At 49.5% G+C, this 17,287-nt stretch overlaps 1 protein-coding gene across 1 annotated transcript in view; it reads left to right on the top strand.

Moving 5' to 3' along the window:
• The first annotated feature begins 636 nt into the window (after nucleotides 1-636).
• The window catches only part of HERC3 (HECT and RLD domain containing E3 ubiquitin protein ligase 3), a 92,926-nt gene continuing 76,275 nt past the window's right edge, over nucleotides 637-17,287 (top strand). Inside the window, exons 1-2 of the mRNA XM_064149406.1 lie at nucleotides 637-796; nucleotides 3,776-3,999. Of these exons, the coding sequence (XP_064005476.1) occupies nucleotides 3,816-3,999 (184 nt within the window). The 5' untranslated portion in view covers nucleotides 637-796; nucleotides 3,776-3,815. The remainder of the gene's footprint in view (nucleotides 797-3,775; nucleotides 4,000-17,287) is intronic.

Genomic DNA, 17,287 nt, shown 5'->3' with positions numbered 1-17,287 from the left:
ACTCTCCTAAATGAAGTCTTTCAATTATGCAGAGATACAAGGATACAGAAAATCAAGATTAGACCATTCAGATAAAGCTACTGGGATTAAAACAGGATTATGTGCAAAAGTGTATTTGAGCAACATAGTGGTCACTGAGTAGATGCTTTGTTCCCAGTGCATCTACCTCTAATGTGGTTACAGTTATTGTTCCACCTTTCTGGTTTTATTGGAAAGCACATGTGACCTTGGTACTAAGCCATCCTCTGCGCAGCTGGAGTGGAGGTGGTTGGTTTGCCATCAGGTTTGCATGTAGCCTGGCAAGGGACATAGCTTTGAAAACTGGCTGAGGCCTGGAGGGTAAAGGCTTCAAGTCTTGCCCAAAGACCTGCTGTTTGGCACTCCTACCATTTTCAGGAACTGCATCCCCAGCCTGTACTGACCCAGGTGCAGGACCTTGCACTTGGCTCTGTTGAACTACACGAGGTTCACATGGGCCCACTTCTTCAACTTGTTTTGCCAAATCCAGTAAGAGCTGCATGTTAAAGTGGTATTTCTGCTGTGTTTTTTTTTTTGTGTCTTCTCCAGAAAGCATTAAAGAGAGGTGATCCTTCTTCTGTATCATGGAGCTGAAAGAGCTGCTAAGTGTTCAGCCACGCTACCTACCTTTGGTCAGGCCGATTTCATGCAGAGTTTCCACAACATGGATTTTTGCAGAAGCTGTTGCCTCTCCTTTGGCATTTGATGCATGGCACTCATACTCTCCAGCATCCTCTTTACTCAGAGGAGATATCTAGTGGAAGAAACACATCCCCCAGTAAGTACCTTATGCATAGGTAGAGATGAATCTACTTTAAGGTATATTACATGACTTGTTACTTGCTTGAGATGTAATGATATTAACAGAATGCATGAAGTAGAAGTTAAACATTAGGAAACCACACTGACTGTGCAATTTCTTGTCTGCTCTGCACAGTCTGATTCAGATTGTGGTGGCTCTCTCCAGTGAGGTTTGGGACACGCACACACTTCTGTGAGTCAGCCTAGCTTTCTTCTCTGCTAGGCCAATGTAATGTGTGTGCTGCAATACTTTCTCCTTTTATTTTACTGTTTGCTTAGTTTGGAGATGTGTTGGTCCACTGCATGCTTGGAAATGAGAGAGAGACAGGAAGAGAAAGCCTTTCTGCAATCACTTTAGCAAAATCATCAGCTCAAGCCCTTCCCTCTTTTTTTCTACCTCTGGTTCTACAAGTGGTGTGGGAACTAATACCCTAAGCTGTACTCTGCTGCCAGCTTTTGTGGCTCACAGGTGATGTAGTCTGCTCTGAGCTGTTCTCAGGCAGGTGCTGTGGAAAGGTAGTTTTGCCAGATCTACTAGGGCTCCTCAGCTGTGGGTGGACCTTAAGGGTACCCTGCCTGTGTACTGATTCCTTCCTAGACATGGCAAGAGTCTCCTTCCTATTAATGGCAACAGGAAGTAAAGACATACAGAAAGGGAAACTTTTATTTAAGTTTTGCCTTCTCTTACCATACAACACATACTTCTGCTGCATGCTAGACAGGTGACAAACTACACAAAGTACTTACAAGCACCCAGCCAGTCACTTCGTGTTTTTCAGGGCCCCCTCGGGTCTGGATAGCCAGGTTTTCCCGGTCCCCAGGCAGAAGCTCCATCCTCTGGACACCATACTGTCCCCGAATTATCTGTATAGAAGGGCAGAAAGGTATTAAGAATTTTGGGTCTTATTTTTTGCTGGAACTGTTAGGATTATATCTACACAAAGACAAGGGTTTTACACAAATGGGTTTTGTGCAGCAGCATGTCACCTGGTGCTCTGTGTACTGCAGCCCTACTACCTCAAAACCTCAGCATCTGCACTGAGGCCACTTCCCTTTTGCCTCAGCAGGAATGGATAAAACAGCACAACTTTCTGCTGTGGATGGGGCTGAGCAAACGTGCCCTCTACCAATGGTCTCACAGAACTCATGTGCATGTTCCCAGGGGTGCAGCTGGCCCATCAAATGATGCTTGTGCTGAACAAGGAGCATATGGCTACCTACAGCTGCTCGAAGCCATACATCAATCCAGTTCCACATGTTGGAGCAGAGCTGTCTTCTGTCTTGGGACTTGGGGGACAGCAAGAGCTGGCTGCTGCCCTTGTTTGGAAAGGCCCCCCCACAACTTTCCTGACAATCAGGTTTTTTAGCACAGCAGTAGCAGGAACTGACTATCTGCATGTTGCTCCTCTAATGGACTCTTCTTGTGCAACCCATCCTCTGCCCAAGAGTCCAGCAACAGCCCCGAAGGTTTCTACTGCTGCAAACCGTGGAGTCCCTCCTGGTAGGCCCAGCATCCACGAGGGAGCAGCGTTGCAGTCACTGCACACATTCCTCAGGGCTGTGTTCTGCAGCCCAGAACACAGTGTGGGATAAGTGCTGCTCAGCCCTTGTTATTAGCAAGTCAAGCAGTCTCTCTGCCATAAGGGAAAGAAAAGCAGAGCAGCAAGGACAGTCAGTGTAAACATGGTGTCTGCTTGTAAACAAGCAGAAAACACTGCCTGGCTCAACTTGCCTACATTGCCTGCTCACCCAGCAGTCTGCTCTGGGATCCCTAAGAACAAAGTTTGCTGTCTCTCAACAAAGCACTCTGGGCCTATCTTGTTTTGTTCTCTGCAGTATTCTTAAGTCCGTATTATCTGAGCTTAATTTTAAGACCCCTTCCAAGTGTCCCCAAACGTGTAGCATGTAAGGAGGGTACAGGGGCCAAGCAGCAGCTTTCAGCCCTATGGCTTAATCCTCTCTACTCAGCATCAGCCTGTGCCCTACGCCAGGTGTTACCAGCACACTGCCAGCACCAACACACTGCCAGCTACCAAAGAGAACTGCCCATGCAGTGTGAGCTGTGTCCAGCCACAGCATCACAGGATGTTAGGGTTTGGAAGGGACCCAAAGACATCATCTGAGTCCAACCCCCCTGCCAGAGCAGGACCATACACAATTGAGCTCAGGTCACAGAGGAACGCATCTAGACAGGCCTTCAAAGTCTCCAGACCAGCAGACTCCACAACCTCTCTGGGGAGCCTGTTCCAGTGCTCTGTGATCCTTACAGTAGAGAAGTTCCCTCTTGTGTTGAGGTGGAACCTCCTGTGCTGCAGCTTACATCCATTGCTCCTTGTCCTATCCCAGGGAGCAAGTGAGTAGAGCCTGTACCCCCTGTCCTGCCACCCAGCCCTCAGATACTTATAAACATTTATTAAATCCCCTCTCAGTCTTCTCCAGACTAAAAAGCCCCAGGTCCCTCAGCCTCTCCTCATAAGGCCACTTCAGAGTTGCTGCAGCCAGCTGGGTGACAGCAGATCAAGGGACATTCCCTGCATGCTCTGAATACCAGGTGCTACCAAGGGAAACACAAGGCCTTTTCTGCCTTAGGATCAACAGAGTTTAGAGTAAGCAATGACTAGACTAAGCAAAGCCAGATGTTCAGGGGTGGACAGAACTGTACCATGGGAGAACTCATCAAAGATAGGCGTTTCTAAGGAGGCATCAGCTATGGCCTTGATGCTTACCAGGCAGCCTGAGCTGCCTCAAGTTTTCTGTGGTCTAAGAGCTCCTTGAAAGGTTCTTACCTTGTTCCAGATGAGGACAGGGGTTGGGATGCCCATGACTTCACAGCTCAGGTAGATCTGTGCTCCTGTCACATTCCAGATGTCCTTAGGAGGGGTCACAATGGAGGGTCCTGCAAAGAGAAATAAATGTTTCTGAGTGCTGAGTGACTGCAAGTCTGTCTTCTTCCCAGCTTTTTAGGTGGGACAAATCACTTCTGATGGGTTTTGAAGATGAAACATGGAGTGTCCTTGGTTGGAGCAAAGCTACTGGGACTGATCCCACATCACAGTACTTCCTTCTCCAGGGGTATACATGCACCTAACTGTAAGCTGTTCAGGCTGATGGGCACATGCCCCAGATGGAAATTCAAGTGTTCAACATTTCAGGTGATCCATCCATCTACTGAAATTAGAGGTAAGATTGTGCTTGTAGTCTATTAACTCAGGGTCTGAGCAGGACTTAACAAACTGTTGCCTCTGCTCACTATGCTGTCACTGTGTTGCTGATGGTTGGCATGAAGGAAAGGCCTCCCCAGGAAACAGGGTGGATCCTGTTCATGCTCCCATTCCATGGAGAACTTGGACAGCTTTGCAGCATCCTTTTTTCCCAGCATGATTTTTATCTGCAGCAAGGCCCATGTCAGCTGACCATCAGAACTCAATGTTATGTTGCTCATGTTTTACCTGTGTAAAATAATCAGCCAAAAAAGCCTAGCTGGAGGGTGGGAGATCTCTCCTTGGGGATATCTGGGAAGGGACCAAGTTAATGCAGGGCTCTGTTTTCCCCAGAGAGTTCCACTATGGTTAAACTGGAAGTTGTTTCTAAAGCCAGATGGGAAAGGAGCTATTTTCCAGATCTAGATGGAGATGTTTACCCCTCAGGCTGGAAAATGTTGGAGCCATATCCCAGAAAGGGAAGAATGATCTTTTCTGTTCAGTCCCCCATTAGTTGGGTTGTTTTGCAAAGTGCAGCTATTAATTCCCCACAATAAGAAGTGCAGACCAAAGGAGCACACAGTGTTTATTTCCACTTATTGATAGCTTGAAGAACACAGCAGCTTTTCCCTTTCTGCTCTGAAGATGCAGGCAGTAACAGGAAACTGAAGGCCCCATTAGGTTCCACCAGGAGAAGACATTTACTATACAAACAAGATTCCAGAGCCATCCTGACTGAAGCCCCTGGGTATGCTGGCTCATAGCACATGGCTCATTCCTATCTCATAAAAGAGGGACAGATTTGGGTCTTGATGCTCCTTCTGGAGTCCTGAACAGGCACTGACCTCTGCCCTGCAGCTCTCTTGCAGGCTGTTGGAAGCAGGTTTTAGGTGCATCCCACTACACCAACATCTTCCCAGATAGGTAGTGTCTTTTTTCATCCCTGAGACCTGGGACAGATCCACACTGGTATCGTCAGCAAGAGGACATCAGCCATCCCTCTGTCTTAGCCCAAGGCATACCAAGGTGGCATCTCAGTCCTGAGCAGCTGATGTGAACTCAGGGAAGTGTTCGCTCTTCTTATCCAAGACTTCTCTGTCCAGGATTGACTGTACACAAGCTGCTGATGGGAAGCTGTTAAGAAACTGGAGTGGCTGCAACCTGTATTCTCTGTTGCAGAGATCTCTTAGTCATGGTTTTTACAGGAGGTAGCTATGTAGAAGCAGGGAAGTTTTTAAACACAGACAATGGTTCAGGGCTGGTTTCCTGGCAGATGTCACAACCCAGGTGCTCCTGATCTGCACAGAAGTGAATCCCTCAGCTGAAAAGAGGATTTAAGCAGGGTTTCATTGCATGGCTTACTCTGTCAGCTGTGCTGCTGCATGAATTAATTCCTGTGCACTGGCCAGAAGAGGGGTCAAGCACCCTTTTCCAGTTGGAAGAGTGCTGGAGTTATTATTTTCCTAGGTGGCCCAGAGCAGATCCAGATCTCCAGATCATGCCCATCGCTGCATTCTCAGCAACACCCCGGTAGAGGCTGTTCTCTTGAGTACAACCACAGTGTAGTACAGTGGGGTGATCCACAGAGTGATCCATGGAGCTCACCCTCCCTGCCCTCAGCACTGCCTGTCCCCTATGAAGCTGTGGCCATCCCGGGATATTGCCATCCTCACGATGGGGCCACGTCAGGTCATGCACTCTGCTCCCCTTCCCCAGCTGTCCCATTTCCTGCACAGCCCTGCTGTTCTTTTTCTGGTGTCCTTTGAACAATGGGGACATTAGGGCACCTGGCAGCTCTGCTGGGTTCTGGATGTCCCCAAGCAGCTCAGCTCACCCCTTGCTCTGCAAGGACTTTCAAGATATGTGCACCCAGCATAGTCTGCTGCTGCTGTTTCCTGCTACAGTCATGCAAACGTAGGCGCAAAGTGCCCTTCCTAGGGCAGGGCTTGAGACTCACCACTGACAGGCAGAGCTACACTTACCTATGTATCTTTATCACTGCTCACAGAGGTTCTCCATGAGGCAGGAGAAACACAGCTGCCCTTCAAATTACAACCTTATCCCATCATCTCCCACTGCAGAAAAGCAGAGATTCCATTTCTTACATTAAAAGCCAGGTGGAATTTAAGGCACCATTCCAGGATCTGGATCAATTCTTCCCCAGTTGGGAACTAGCAGCATTCAAAGCACTGCTAAATCCACTGCCTGAGGTGTCTCTTGACTGCCAGAGCTTCCCCTTGTGTCAAGGGCCAGGACACTCTCTGCCTGTGGATGTTTGCTCACCCTGCCAGGAACAGGATATTTCTGCTGACAGAGTAAAAAAGAGGGAGTTTCTACCCACCTCCTAGGCAAGGAGAAATTGTTTGTCTTCCCTACAAAAGGGAATTGCCTGCGCAGCTTCACAGCAAAGCTCCAGCTGGCTTGGCACAGTGGAAGCCTGGCCATTGCAAGGCGGCTCTGAGCTGAGCTCAGAAGGTACATCCTGATCTAACCAGGAGGAATGTGAGACTCTGCTTTTGGCTGCAAGAGGAACTGGGAGCTTTCACAAGCCTCCTCCTCTATCCAGTGCAGCCTGAGGCCAGGAGAGGGAATACACATCTCCACATCCTCAGAGATGCAGCGGTGTCATGGGAAGAATCAGTGTGGTCTCTCGGGATATCTGACTTCAATCCAGGCAGCCAGAACTCTAGAGCAGGGCTTCTTCCTCTGCTAAATATAAACCAGAAACACCAAGAAGTCAGCATATTTGAAGTCAAATCATGACAGGCCACAGCAGCAGCTAGACTGCCACCACGTCAAGTTGACATCCAGGTGCATGGCAGCCACCCTGCCTACTGCCTGTTTTGTTCCCAGTTGTGGTCTCTTCCACAGTCCCTTGAAGTAGTCACTTGTACAGAGCTGACAAATTGATTCCTGCCAGTACAAAGACCCCTGGCCCTCATCTGATTGCCTGTCTGCTGGGGGCCTTGCTGCAGGTTGCACCTGCTGATGAAAATGGTCACCACCATCAGTGTGGCTGAGAGGTCTCTGCTCTCCTGAAAGGATGGAGCCAGGGGCACTGTGGATGTCCCTGTATTAGACTTGACTTGAAGGTGCAGGAGCTGCTCGGCCAAGAGGATAGTACAGACTGTTGATGGAGATCAGCTGCTCTCTGCAGGCACTTCAGGCATTTCCTTCCTGCTCCGCCCATTGTTCACAAGACAAATAGCTCTCCCTGGGCCGGGAAGGGGCTTACATCCAGAGCCAGTGAGCTCATTCACCCCAGGAGAGGAACCTAAAGCATCAGGGCTGTTTTTTTCTGCAGATTACTGGGAGCTGACAGTACTTTATGTCAAAAGCAGCAGTCAGAGAGTTCCCGTTGCTGTAATCTAGTTGCTTTTCTGCCACAGCAGCATGCAGCAGAGCCTGTAACTTCTTTGATGATGCTATCATGTGGCACCTGTTCCTGACACACATCCTGTACCAGACACCTTTTCTCTGCTTAGCCACAGCAGGCAGAGATCTGACATCTCCCACTCCCACCTGCTTGCTGAGACACAACTTTGATAAAGTCAAGGGGAGCACAGGTATGCCAGTAGAGCCAAAAGCAAGCTCAGCATTAAGCACTGGGGCATGGCCTCGTGCTTGGGTGTGCATGAGAAGTCCTGGCCATGTACACTTGAAGCTGTGGATCACATGCTAAAGCTTGCGTGGGTGTCAGCTTGGTTCCTAGCCAGCTCTCCTGAGCAGCCCTGCATGAAACACAGACTGAGAACATTCCCTGTGAGACAGCAAATCAAAACCAAAGCTAGACATTGTTCACCCTCACAGGCTCTTGCAAGTCTGAAAATAGACCCACTCCAGTCTCCTAAGCTTCTGGGAAAGTAATTTCCCTTCAAAATCTCTTTATATGGAGAAGGGGAAACCTTCTGTAAGCAGCATCTACTCATTCTAGCTGGCATTGCCTCAGCTGCTCCCTCCCAGGTCAGCACTCTGCAAAAGGCAGCAGCAGATGGGAAGCACAAGCAGCTTCTGACCTTCCTCATTCCCAAAGTTGCCTGCTGTTTTCTAGAAGATTTCCAAACCTCCTTTACCTCCTTCTGAAGGCATTTCTCCCCATTCTTTAACCTGGCCTCGAAAAGACTGAGCTACAAAATGAAGTTCTGAGACATCCAGACAAAAAGAGATGCTGGATGCTAAGCCCGTTTGGATGCCAAGCCTGTTTGGATGCCCACTCTCAAACTTCAACAGCCCAGGGCCCTGGAAAGGCTACAAATGTGAGTGCAGCTTTGCCCCAAGCCCTGGAAACTTAAGACTGAGCCAGTATCATCAAGAGGCAGGGCCCTGGGCCACCATCTATCTGCTATGGGCCTTCTGCTTCCCACCTTACTGGAATCAGCACGGAGCAGACTGATACAGCTGGAAAAATCACCTCTGCTATCTTACCGTAGTTCAGAGACCTTGTGCATGACCTTTAAATGGGTCCTCTAGGGGTTTACATATGGGAGGGAGAATGGGGCAGCCCTGAAGAGAACAACCCCTCAAGTCCTTTCTTCCTTACCTAGCAGGCAGGTCAGGTCTGTGCTGGCCCCAGCATTGTGACTAGAGCAGAAGCTGTGCCTCTTCATGTCCTGTGCCCAGCTCAGTGCTCTGCCTCATATTGCAGCGTCCTTAACACAATCCAGTTTTCAAAGCTGGGGCAATAGGAAGGCAAATGTGGCTGAGGCTGATATCAGGCTCAACTGCAGGCTTATAACCAACACTTGCCTCTGGAAACAGCTGAACAAGAAAAAAGCAAACTCTCAGAGTGGAGATGGCACTGTCCTTGTTTGTGGACTGCCACAAACCAACCTTTCTTTTCTCTTTACCCACTGATCTCCCCCTTTTTCCTGACCTCCACCTTCCTTTTGCCACTCTGAAGCATGGCATCCCCAGAGTCAAACAGGCAGAAGCTTTCTGCAAACAACTTGCTGCTCCACATCCATATCTGAATGCTTATTTGTTTGGTCTTTTTTTGTCTTGGACCTCCCAGAGAGGCCAGCCCAAGAAATCTCCCAGCTGCCATCTCCCTCCTTCTCTGTGACCTTGGCTCAGTTTCACTAAGAAAACTGCCATTATGGCACAAAGACTACCAGGAGCTAAAGCTTGGAAAGAATGTGAAAAGCTTGTGGTGTGAGGCACAGAAACAAGGCATGGCAGCATTTATGCCTGGAAAAGCAAGCAAAGCTTTCAAAAGTCTGACCTGATTAGACTTGTTATGTGGTAATCTCCTGTTTAATATGAACCTCAATCAACCTCAGCTGCACAAAGGATTAAACACGTTTTTTTAAACACAGCATGCCTTTTCAGCAACAGGAAAAACAAACAGAGGGAGGAATTTGCTGATCTGTGATCATTCCTTTCTAGTGATTCTGGATATGCTATGATGACTGAGAATGAAGACACAGGTAAAATACAGGACCCTCTTGGGCAGTGGAGGTGTTCAAACAGTCCCTGAGCAGACTGGTGCTCTTCAAGACTGAGCTACCAAGTAACACATTAAACAGTTTCCCTAGTAAGATTTTAGCACAGCAACCATAAAAACTCAAGCTCCAATGAACCAAAACATTTTCAGGTAACTAAATGTTTTCTAAGGAGGATTTTATGACCTAACCTACAGCAGCAGAAAACCCCAAAGTTAGAGATGAATTTTAAAAATACCAGCATAAAGCTTCAGCTCTAGGAACTCTGTCTCAAAATCCCAGCACACTGGGTGCTAGAAAAGCACCACACAGAAAAATAGCACATCCTCCACCTGAAAGCAACCCATGGTATAAAACAAAAGGAGTAACCCCACCACATACCTGCACTGCTCTGCTCTGCCCTGCCCTGCCATGAACTCTCAGGACGCAGCTCGAAAACGCAAACAAAATCTACCTGCAAATGCCACACTTGCCTTTACAGTGAGAGAAAGCAGGTAGCAAGCCACTGCTGCAGGACCCTGACTCCCAGCTGATGGAGAGCCCAAAACCAGCCTCCCAGGAGAATTAGTGAATTCAGATCATTTCCAACCACAAATGACTTAGCAAAACCTTGTCTAAATCCTTCTCTCACAAACAAATGAGAAAGCACTCATAAAATGTGGATATTCTTTTAAGTCACTTAAAATCCAACAAAGAAGGGAAGGAAACAACTAAAGGGATCTAAGCCACTTGTTAACTAAAAAGCACAAAACCAGAAAAGTTTCTTGCAAAATGTGGTTGGATATGAACTGTGCTCTCTTGTGTCTATAAATGATGGGAGCCTTTGAATTTAAGGCAGCTGTATCAGGAGAAAATGAGGCAGTGAGAGTGATAACAGCAGTCTGCCATCTCTCAGAAAGTTTTTCCTCTGAAACCTGTCTCTGCTCTATTCTGGCAGTGGTTCTACAAAATAAAATACCCCAAATGAACAAACAAACCAAAACAAAAAAACAAACCACCCTCTAACTAAAATATTTCTGGAAAAGCCTCAAGAGCTGAATTTGCATGGAATGAGCCAGCAGATGTAATTTGTGTTTCTTGGTTTGAAACTGACCTGTTTGATTGTAGCACAGATGTAGCTTTATAGGACGCCAAGGCACCAGCAGAGCAAAATTATTGCTGGAGTAAAATAGCAGAAATCTTGGGGATGGGGCGGTGAGGGTGGGCTGGGGTTGTACTTGCCATTGGAGTTGTTAGTCTCCATTGTTCTGACAGCCATGATCTTATGTCTGCCATCCCATTTTTAAGCCCTGTGGACAGCCAAGAAACCTTGCTTCCACCTTTTCCTGAGCAATAGAGCTGGCAAGTGAAATCTTGGCAATTTTTTTTCTAGGAGGGGTGCTGTCTAGGCTTCTGGCAAGCTCCTCTGGGAGCACAGCTCAGCTTCAGTGTTTGGGATCTCTTTACTAGCAAAAAAGAGATTTAGACAAGTTCAGTGGTGGTGACAGCTTTGAAAGAATCTCCCTCCTAGTCCTGCTGTTCATAAGCTCTGCAGACTGTGGGATGAATCCTGCCAAGTGCTGAGCCCTTGTCATCACAGGGCAAATACCTCCACATTTTCAATGCTGCAAAAAGACTTTCTTGGAGATATTCATACAAATAGAAATCAAGCAGCCTGCTCAGCAAGCCAGCAAGTGTACCCCTCACCCAGAGAGGCTCTGAGTTTCTACCTCTGGGAGGTGTTTGTAGGTAGAAAGGAGAACTAGTTGCCTGGAGGATGACACACGTGTCCTCTGTTGTCTGTCATCAAAGACAAAGAGCTGCTTTGTGGTATAGTGTATTGGCACTTGGGTTCCACCATGGAAGAAGTGAACATAAAACTTAGACAAAACCTTGACTGACAACAGAAAAACAACCTGAAGAACCCAACCCTGATGGAGTAAGTATCAAGGACTTCAAACTATAAGGCTTTTGAGTTGCAACGAAGCAACTGTAGCAGTATTTCCAGCAGCCATAACATGCTCCCTGAAGCAGGTATTTGCTAGTAGATAAAGGTAAGAGAGATTCAAGGGTATTTGTCTCTTCTTGCCCTGGTTAGACAAGCCTGTGCCTAGTATTTTTCAGCTCAGAGATCTCATCATGATAAAAATCCTGCTAGCTTTTTGATGGGGGTTGGTCCTTTGAGGTTGTTCTGCCTGGGGTGAGCTGAGCTGCACACGCCTAATTCTTTATGCCAGTTGGCTCTGCATGGCAGCAGTGCCATGGTCCTCCTGTCCCAGCTCCTAGCTGGCTAAAAACAGACTTTGTGTATGCATTGCAAAACTAATTTCACACTAAATTACTGAGGCCATTAGCTCTGCGAGAGGCTCTTTTGGACACCTGTGCACAGCTGGGTGACAGCAGTGGCAGAAGGCAGCTCCCTGGCTGTCATGGAAGCTGAAAGGACCACCAGAGGTGGCATCCCTGACCAGGTATCTGCCCCACCATCAGGCTTCTGCTTTGTCTCTGGGTCTGCCCTGCCTGCAAAAGCTGACCAGAGCAGAAGCTACACATATTGACCGGCAGAGGGCCAATCCATTTAAAGGCAATGCTGGAAATCAGATGAAAAACTTCATAGCATTCATCTTCTGCATAACTTTGGCACTGAGATCAGCTAAAAAGAGGCTGCTGGCACATGAGGGTAGAGATAGAGTGAAGGTGGCAGAGAGCAGGGCAAACCCAGAGCCAGTTGTGAGTGAAGACACAGCACAAACTCAGCTCAAAAGGAGTCTCATGGCACTGCTGCCTGCTGTCCTGGAGCAAACCCAAGCAGCTTTGCCATCCCCTGCTGACACAGCACTGACAGCAGCCAAGCAGCCTCAAGGAGTTAGAAATCAAGCTGACTGCCTCTTTCCAGATGTTTCCAATGGCTCTGCCCACACATAACCCACTTCAGGAAGGATGGACTGGCTGGATCCTCACACCTGCCAAGTGTGGGTATAGCAAAGGTTATTTCCATCCTCTCAAACTCTTCTCAACTGTGTCTTCTTTTGCCCTCCAGCAGGAAGTTTTGGCTGCAACGGAAATACCTTTTTCTGCATGGCTTCACTATTTTTGTACAAAGAACACAGGCATCAGATTCAAGAGGTCTGGGAAACAAGCATCAGAATGAGAAACTCGAGGACAAGGTCAAGGCAAATTATGTAGGGCCAAGGACCGGCTGCTTCCTTTTGCTGTTTAACAACAAAGAAACATCCATGCTGTTTTTCCAGTCGTTGAGCAGTATCTCTTAGCAAGCAAAACCTGCATTGCACAGAAAACCCTAGGACAGGCACTGTGCTGAATACAGAAAGCTCAACTGGGCATCTCTTTGTTCAGCTTTGTCAGATGTAATTTTAATGAACTTCTAGTTCCTTGGAAATATATCTGTGGTGGAAAAAGGCATGTGTCTCAAGGCATGTTAAGCCTTACACAGCCAAGTGCTTTGTTTCCAAGTGACTTTACCCATGCCCACATGGTGTTACCTGTGACTGCCTCTGCAAGCAGGTACACCTCCCCCAGATCCTTTGAGTATTTGATATGTGTGGGATGGAGGGACAGCCAAGTTGAGAGAGAGAGAGAGTATGAAATGCAATCCTAGTTAGCCAAGGAATAGGAGCCAGGTCTTTAATTGCTTGTGGTTGATGTCTGTCTGAAGCATGTATTTCGAGGCAGAAGAGGTGGCTGTGGTAAGCCTCATTCCCACGTTGGTGGGGTGAGATTTGAGCAAGCAGTGACAGGGATTAAGAAACAAACTGTCAGCCCATTCGCATCTGCCCATGGCCCATCTCCTGCCTTGTCACACCAAGCATGCGGTAGGGCTACAGTGGGTGAGGAGCAGCATCTACCAATAAGCTGTTCCCAGAGACATTGCCTTCTTCTGATGGATGCCCCACCTCCAGCTGCTGCCCTTCCTGCCCATGACAGGAAACACCAATGGCAGCTGTCCCTCTGCATTCCCTTTTGCTGAGCACCAGCTTTCAGTGAGGATGTACAAAACAGTTCCACTTGATAAAACAAAATTAAAAGTCATGGGACATAGTTAGGACCCACTGCTGGAAACATGTTTTTCTGGATCTCTTCTCAGATTTGAAAGGCTGCTTGCTCTTGGACCCAAAGGTTGCAATCCTGATAAGACAGCAAGTGCATGTAGACACCTCAGAGCCCACCTACCACCAGCAGAAAGCCCAAGTCTCCAGTCCTCCCAGGTCTTCCTTTCGTGCAAAAGCTGTCACATAAATGACTGGTGCAGGCAGGATTCTTCCTGTAGTCTCTCTGTGCAGAATCCCATCCTAGACAGTTCCTCAAGGAGGTCACATCCATTTGTGATGGGAAATGACAAAAGCCAGAACTTCCACTCTTTGACTCCTATGGAATCTAAGTTCTCTTAGAAACCCACAAGGGTGATGTATCCTGTCTGGAATGATACCAAAAGAGGCTCTACCCTGCAGGGCTGAATATCTTTTCCTGTAATTGCTCAGAAATCTGTGTGGAGATTACAACTCCCCTCCTCACCCAACAGTTCTAACTGCTAGGAGGCCCTGAGTGCTATAGGAAGACTTCCAGATGTTTACCACATGTGTGGGCTGAGTCCCTGCCTCGTCTGCCAGTGATGGATATCACAAGAAGGTCCACAGCACAAGGAAGATTCATGCAGCTGAGGAAAGTCTCAGAAGAGTCAGTTGCAACATCACTGCTGAGCAGCTCTTATCCATCTTGCTCCCTTCCTCAGATGCTGCGTCAGAGCTCTCCCAGCAGCAGGAGCCAAGAGAAGACTGGGTCCCCAGAGCATATAGAGGAGGGAGCATTTTGCAAGTGGCTCAGCACCATGTGCTCCAACAAAGTTCTACGGTAAGATGTAGCAGCTTGCAGAAGTGTTTAGCCATCCATCTGCACACCCAAAAAGAGCTTCTCCAAGGAAGGGATGCCTTTTGTGCATGAAATAGCTGCCCCACACTGAGAAGCTGCTACTGTGATGACCAGAAGATGTAGAAAGTCTCACAAGAGCAGTTTGAGGCTAGCAGGTCAGTGCCCTCCCATTATCCTGCCTAGCGGCTCACGTTTTTCACTGGCCTCATCAAACAGTCTCTGCCGAACCTCCACCAGGCCAAGCCAGCATTCACACTGGGGCAGACACAGGGAGGTGTAGACAAAGGTTGAGGAAGTAGTTTACAATATATCAATACATGTTTTGCCATGAACTTGAAAGCCACTTTGGACAAGACAGGTGAGAATGCAGCCATCTTCCCAAGTACACATCTGAAGTGTAACCTGAGACACATTTCAAGTTATCTGCTCACTTGCTCTGGGCTGGCAGGGCCAAGAAGCATCACACGTTTTCAGAATCACTGTTACCATCTCTCGAGTCCTCCCTGGCAGGCAAGGCTCCTAAATGCTACATGGAGACTTTGGAGAGAGGCCGTTCTCATCTCGCCCCACATTAGCCTGAGGGCTAGAGCTCCTTCCCTCCAGGAATTAACACCTCCGTGATGTTGCTGTTTAATACATAAACCTGATGTTTGGCACAAGGTTTGTGAAAAGCCACGGAGGGCATTTAATGGACAATATCAAAATGCATAACCAAATACCCAGCCTTTCATGCTTTCTTTGGGAGTTTCAAAAGCATTTTTTTCAAGACATACTTGGCCTCAGTTATGGGAAGAAAGAGAAGGAGGAGGTGGAGGTTGTGACCCTATGCATACTGTGTTTATGAAAACACTCCTCCACCAAAACGGCACTGGCACAGCAAAGTTATCCTTGAGACCTTTAGTAAATAGCTCGTTTGCTGTGTCCCACCCTTCCCTCCCTCCCAGTGAAACCCACTCTCAGAACCCAAGATTTGTAATTAAGCCTTCACAGAAGAACAATTTCTTCCTTGAGCACTATCTCTAAGCAAACATTTGTGAAGAGGGGAACTCATGGTTGTAAGTGCTGCAAGTGCAAACCACTATCTACAGCTCAGAGGGAAGCCATTGCTTCTTTTCCTTTCCAACCAAAGCAAGCTTGTGAATTTTGGCTCTAAATTTCTGTGGCTTTCCAATCCATTTAATCATTTCCTTTTCTCACTGTCTGAAATCTTCCTCTGCCAAGCTCTCCTCTTTTGTCCCATGTCATAGCATCCCAAGTTGCAAGCTGCAGGCAAGTTATGAAAAGCAGGGCAGCGTCGTTCCAGCACGGCTGGAAGCCAAGAGAGAGTGGCTCAGTTTCCTTGCATTGCTGGGGCTGGTCTAAAGTCTTGCTCCGAGATCAGGCGACAGTATCCGAGTGGGACTCCCAAGTCCATTTAAGGTGCTTTTTGAGTCATCTTGCCTTTCTGAATGCGCACCCCGATGTGGCAGACAGTATGAGGCGCACCCGGGGCCAGCTTTTCCCCGGTGTACGCAGGTAGCACAGACACCTCACCCTCCCCACCCGCGTCCGCCGCCGGCCGCCCCGCCCGGCCCCGCGCACTGCCCCGAGCGCTGTCCGCAGCCCTCCCGCCGCCGCCCCGCACCTTGCTCGCAGGCTCCCTTGCTGCGCTGGCTGATTGCGGGCTCGCCGCGGCTCTGGGCTCGCAGGCTGGCGGCGCGGAGCTGGCAGCCGCTGCTGTAGGTGAGCCCATCGCTGCCGCACACCGGGTAGCGGCTCTTGCAGAGGCACACGCCGGGCGGGCCGGCGGCGGAGTGGGGTCCAGGGGCCAAGCCGCCCTTGGCCTTGCGGCGCTGGCGGCTCTTCACGCACTCGAGCCCGGGGGCGCAGCGCCCGCCCGCGGCGCCGCCACCGCCGCACGCCTCACCCTCGCCGCGGCCGCACTGCCAACAACACCCGCAGGTGTCCCGCACCCGGCCCAGCGGGCAGCCCCGCGGCGGCAGCGCCGGGCACTGCGACGGGTCGCAGGGACCGCAGCCCCCGGCCGCCGCCGTCGCCGGAGCGGGCATTGCCAGCGCCGCCAGCAGCGTCAGCAGCAGCAGCGCAGAGGGCGGCATGGCGGCACGGTGGCGAGGCGCTACTCGCCCTCGGCAGGCGCTTAAGCCGCGACGGGGAAACCCCTCCCCGGCGACGCCGGCCCAGCCCTGACCACGGCCACGGCCACCGCCACGGCAGCGGAGCGTCATCGCCCTCCCGTGGCCGCCGGCCCCCTCCGTCGCGCTGGCCTTGGCTCCTCCGTGTATTGACCTGGCTGCCTTTCAGCCTTGGCATCCCCTTGGTCTTCTGAAGACTCTTGCCGCCTGCCCGTGCTTAGCTCACAGTCATCAGCTGCGAGGGGCTGCGGAGACCCCAATGAGCCTGAGACGGTGAATTTCTTATGGGAGGAGGAGAGTGAAAAGGAGAGTGGCCTTTGTGCACCTCTGGGACAAAGATGTTGTCTGCTGTCCTCTTTCATCTTGGCTTATGGCATCTGCCCCAGACTGGCTTCTGAGTTTGTCGGGATAGTGTCCTGCAGTTAAACCCCTTGACAGAGGGCAATAGGGTGGCACAGGGTGCTCGTTTCTGCCCTTGCACTTGATCCCTGCCCTTGCACCCGATCCCTGCCCTTGCACCTGGGTGTGCTCTGCAAGGGCTTCACCTGGTGCAGGACAGTCCAGGCCAAGTGCTGCTCAGCCCTGCTCCTGCTGAAGCCCATGTGGTGGGCACTGTTTTCATACTGTGAGATGGAGAAGGATGGAAGTAGTTGGTGTCCCACACTGTGAAACCAGGGAATGCAGCAGTGCCCACTATGGGTTGCCAGCAGCTGAGCCCTGCTGGCTGGCCCCTAGATCACCATGTCCCTTCTCATGTAGAGCAGTCATGTCTGAGAGTCAGGCCAGCAGAGAGAGGGACTGCAAGTTCCACACTCAAACCTTCTCTGGA

This window comes from Pogoniulus pusillus, chromosome 9 (genome assembly GCF_015220805.1).
Source record: "Pogoniulus pusillus isolate bPogPus1 chromosome 9, bPogPus1.pri, whole genome shotgun sequence".
Classification (NCBI taxonomy): Eukaryota; Metazoa; Chordata; class Aves; order Piciformes; family Lybiidae; genus Pogoniulus; species Pogoniulus pusillus.
This window is presented reverse-complemented; position numbering and strand designations above follow the sequence as displayed.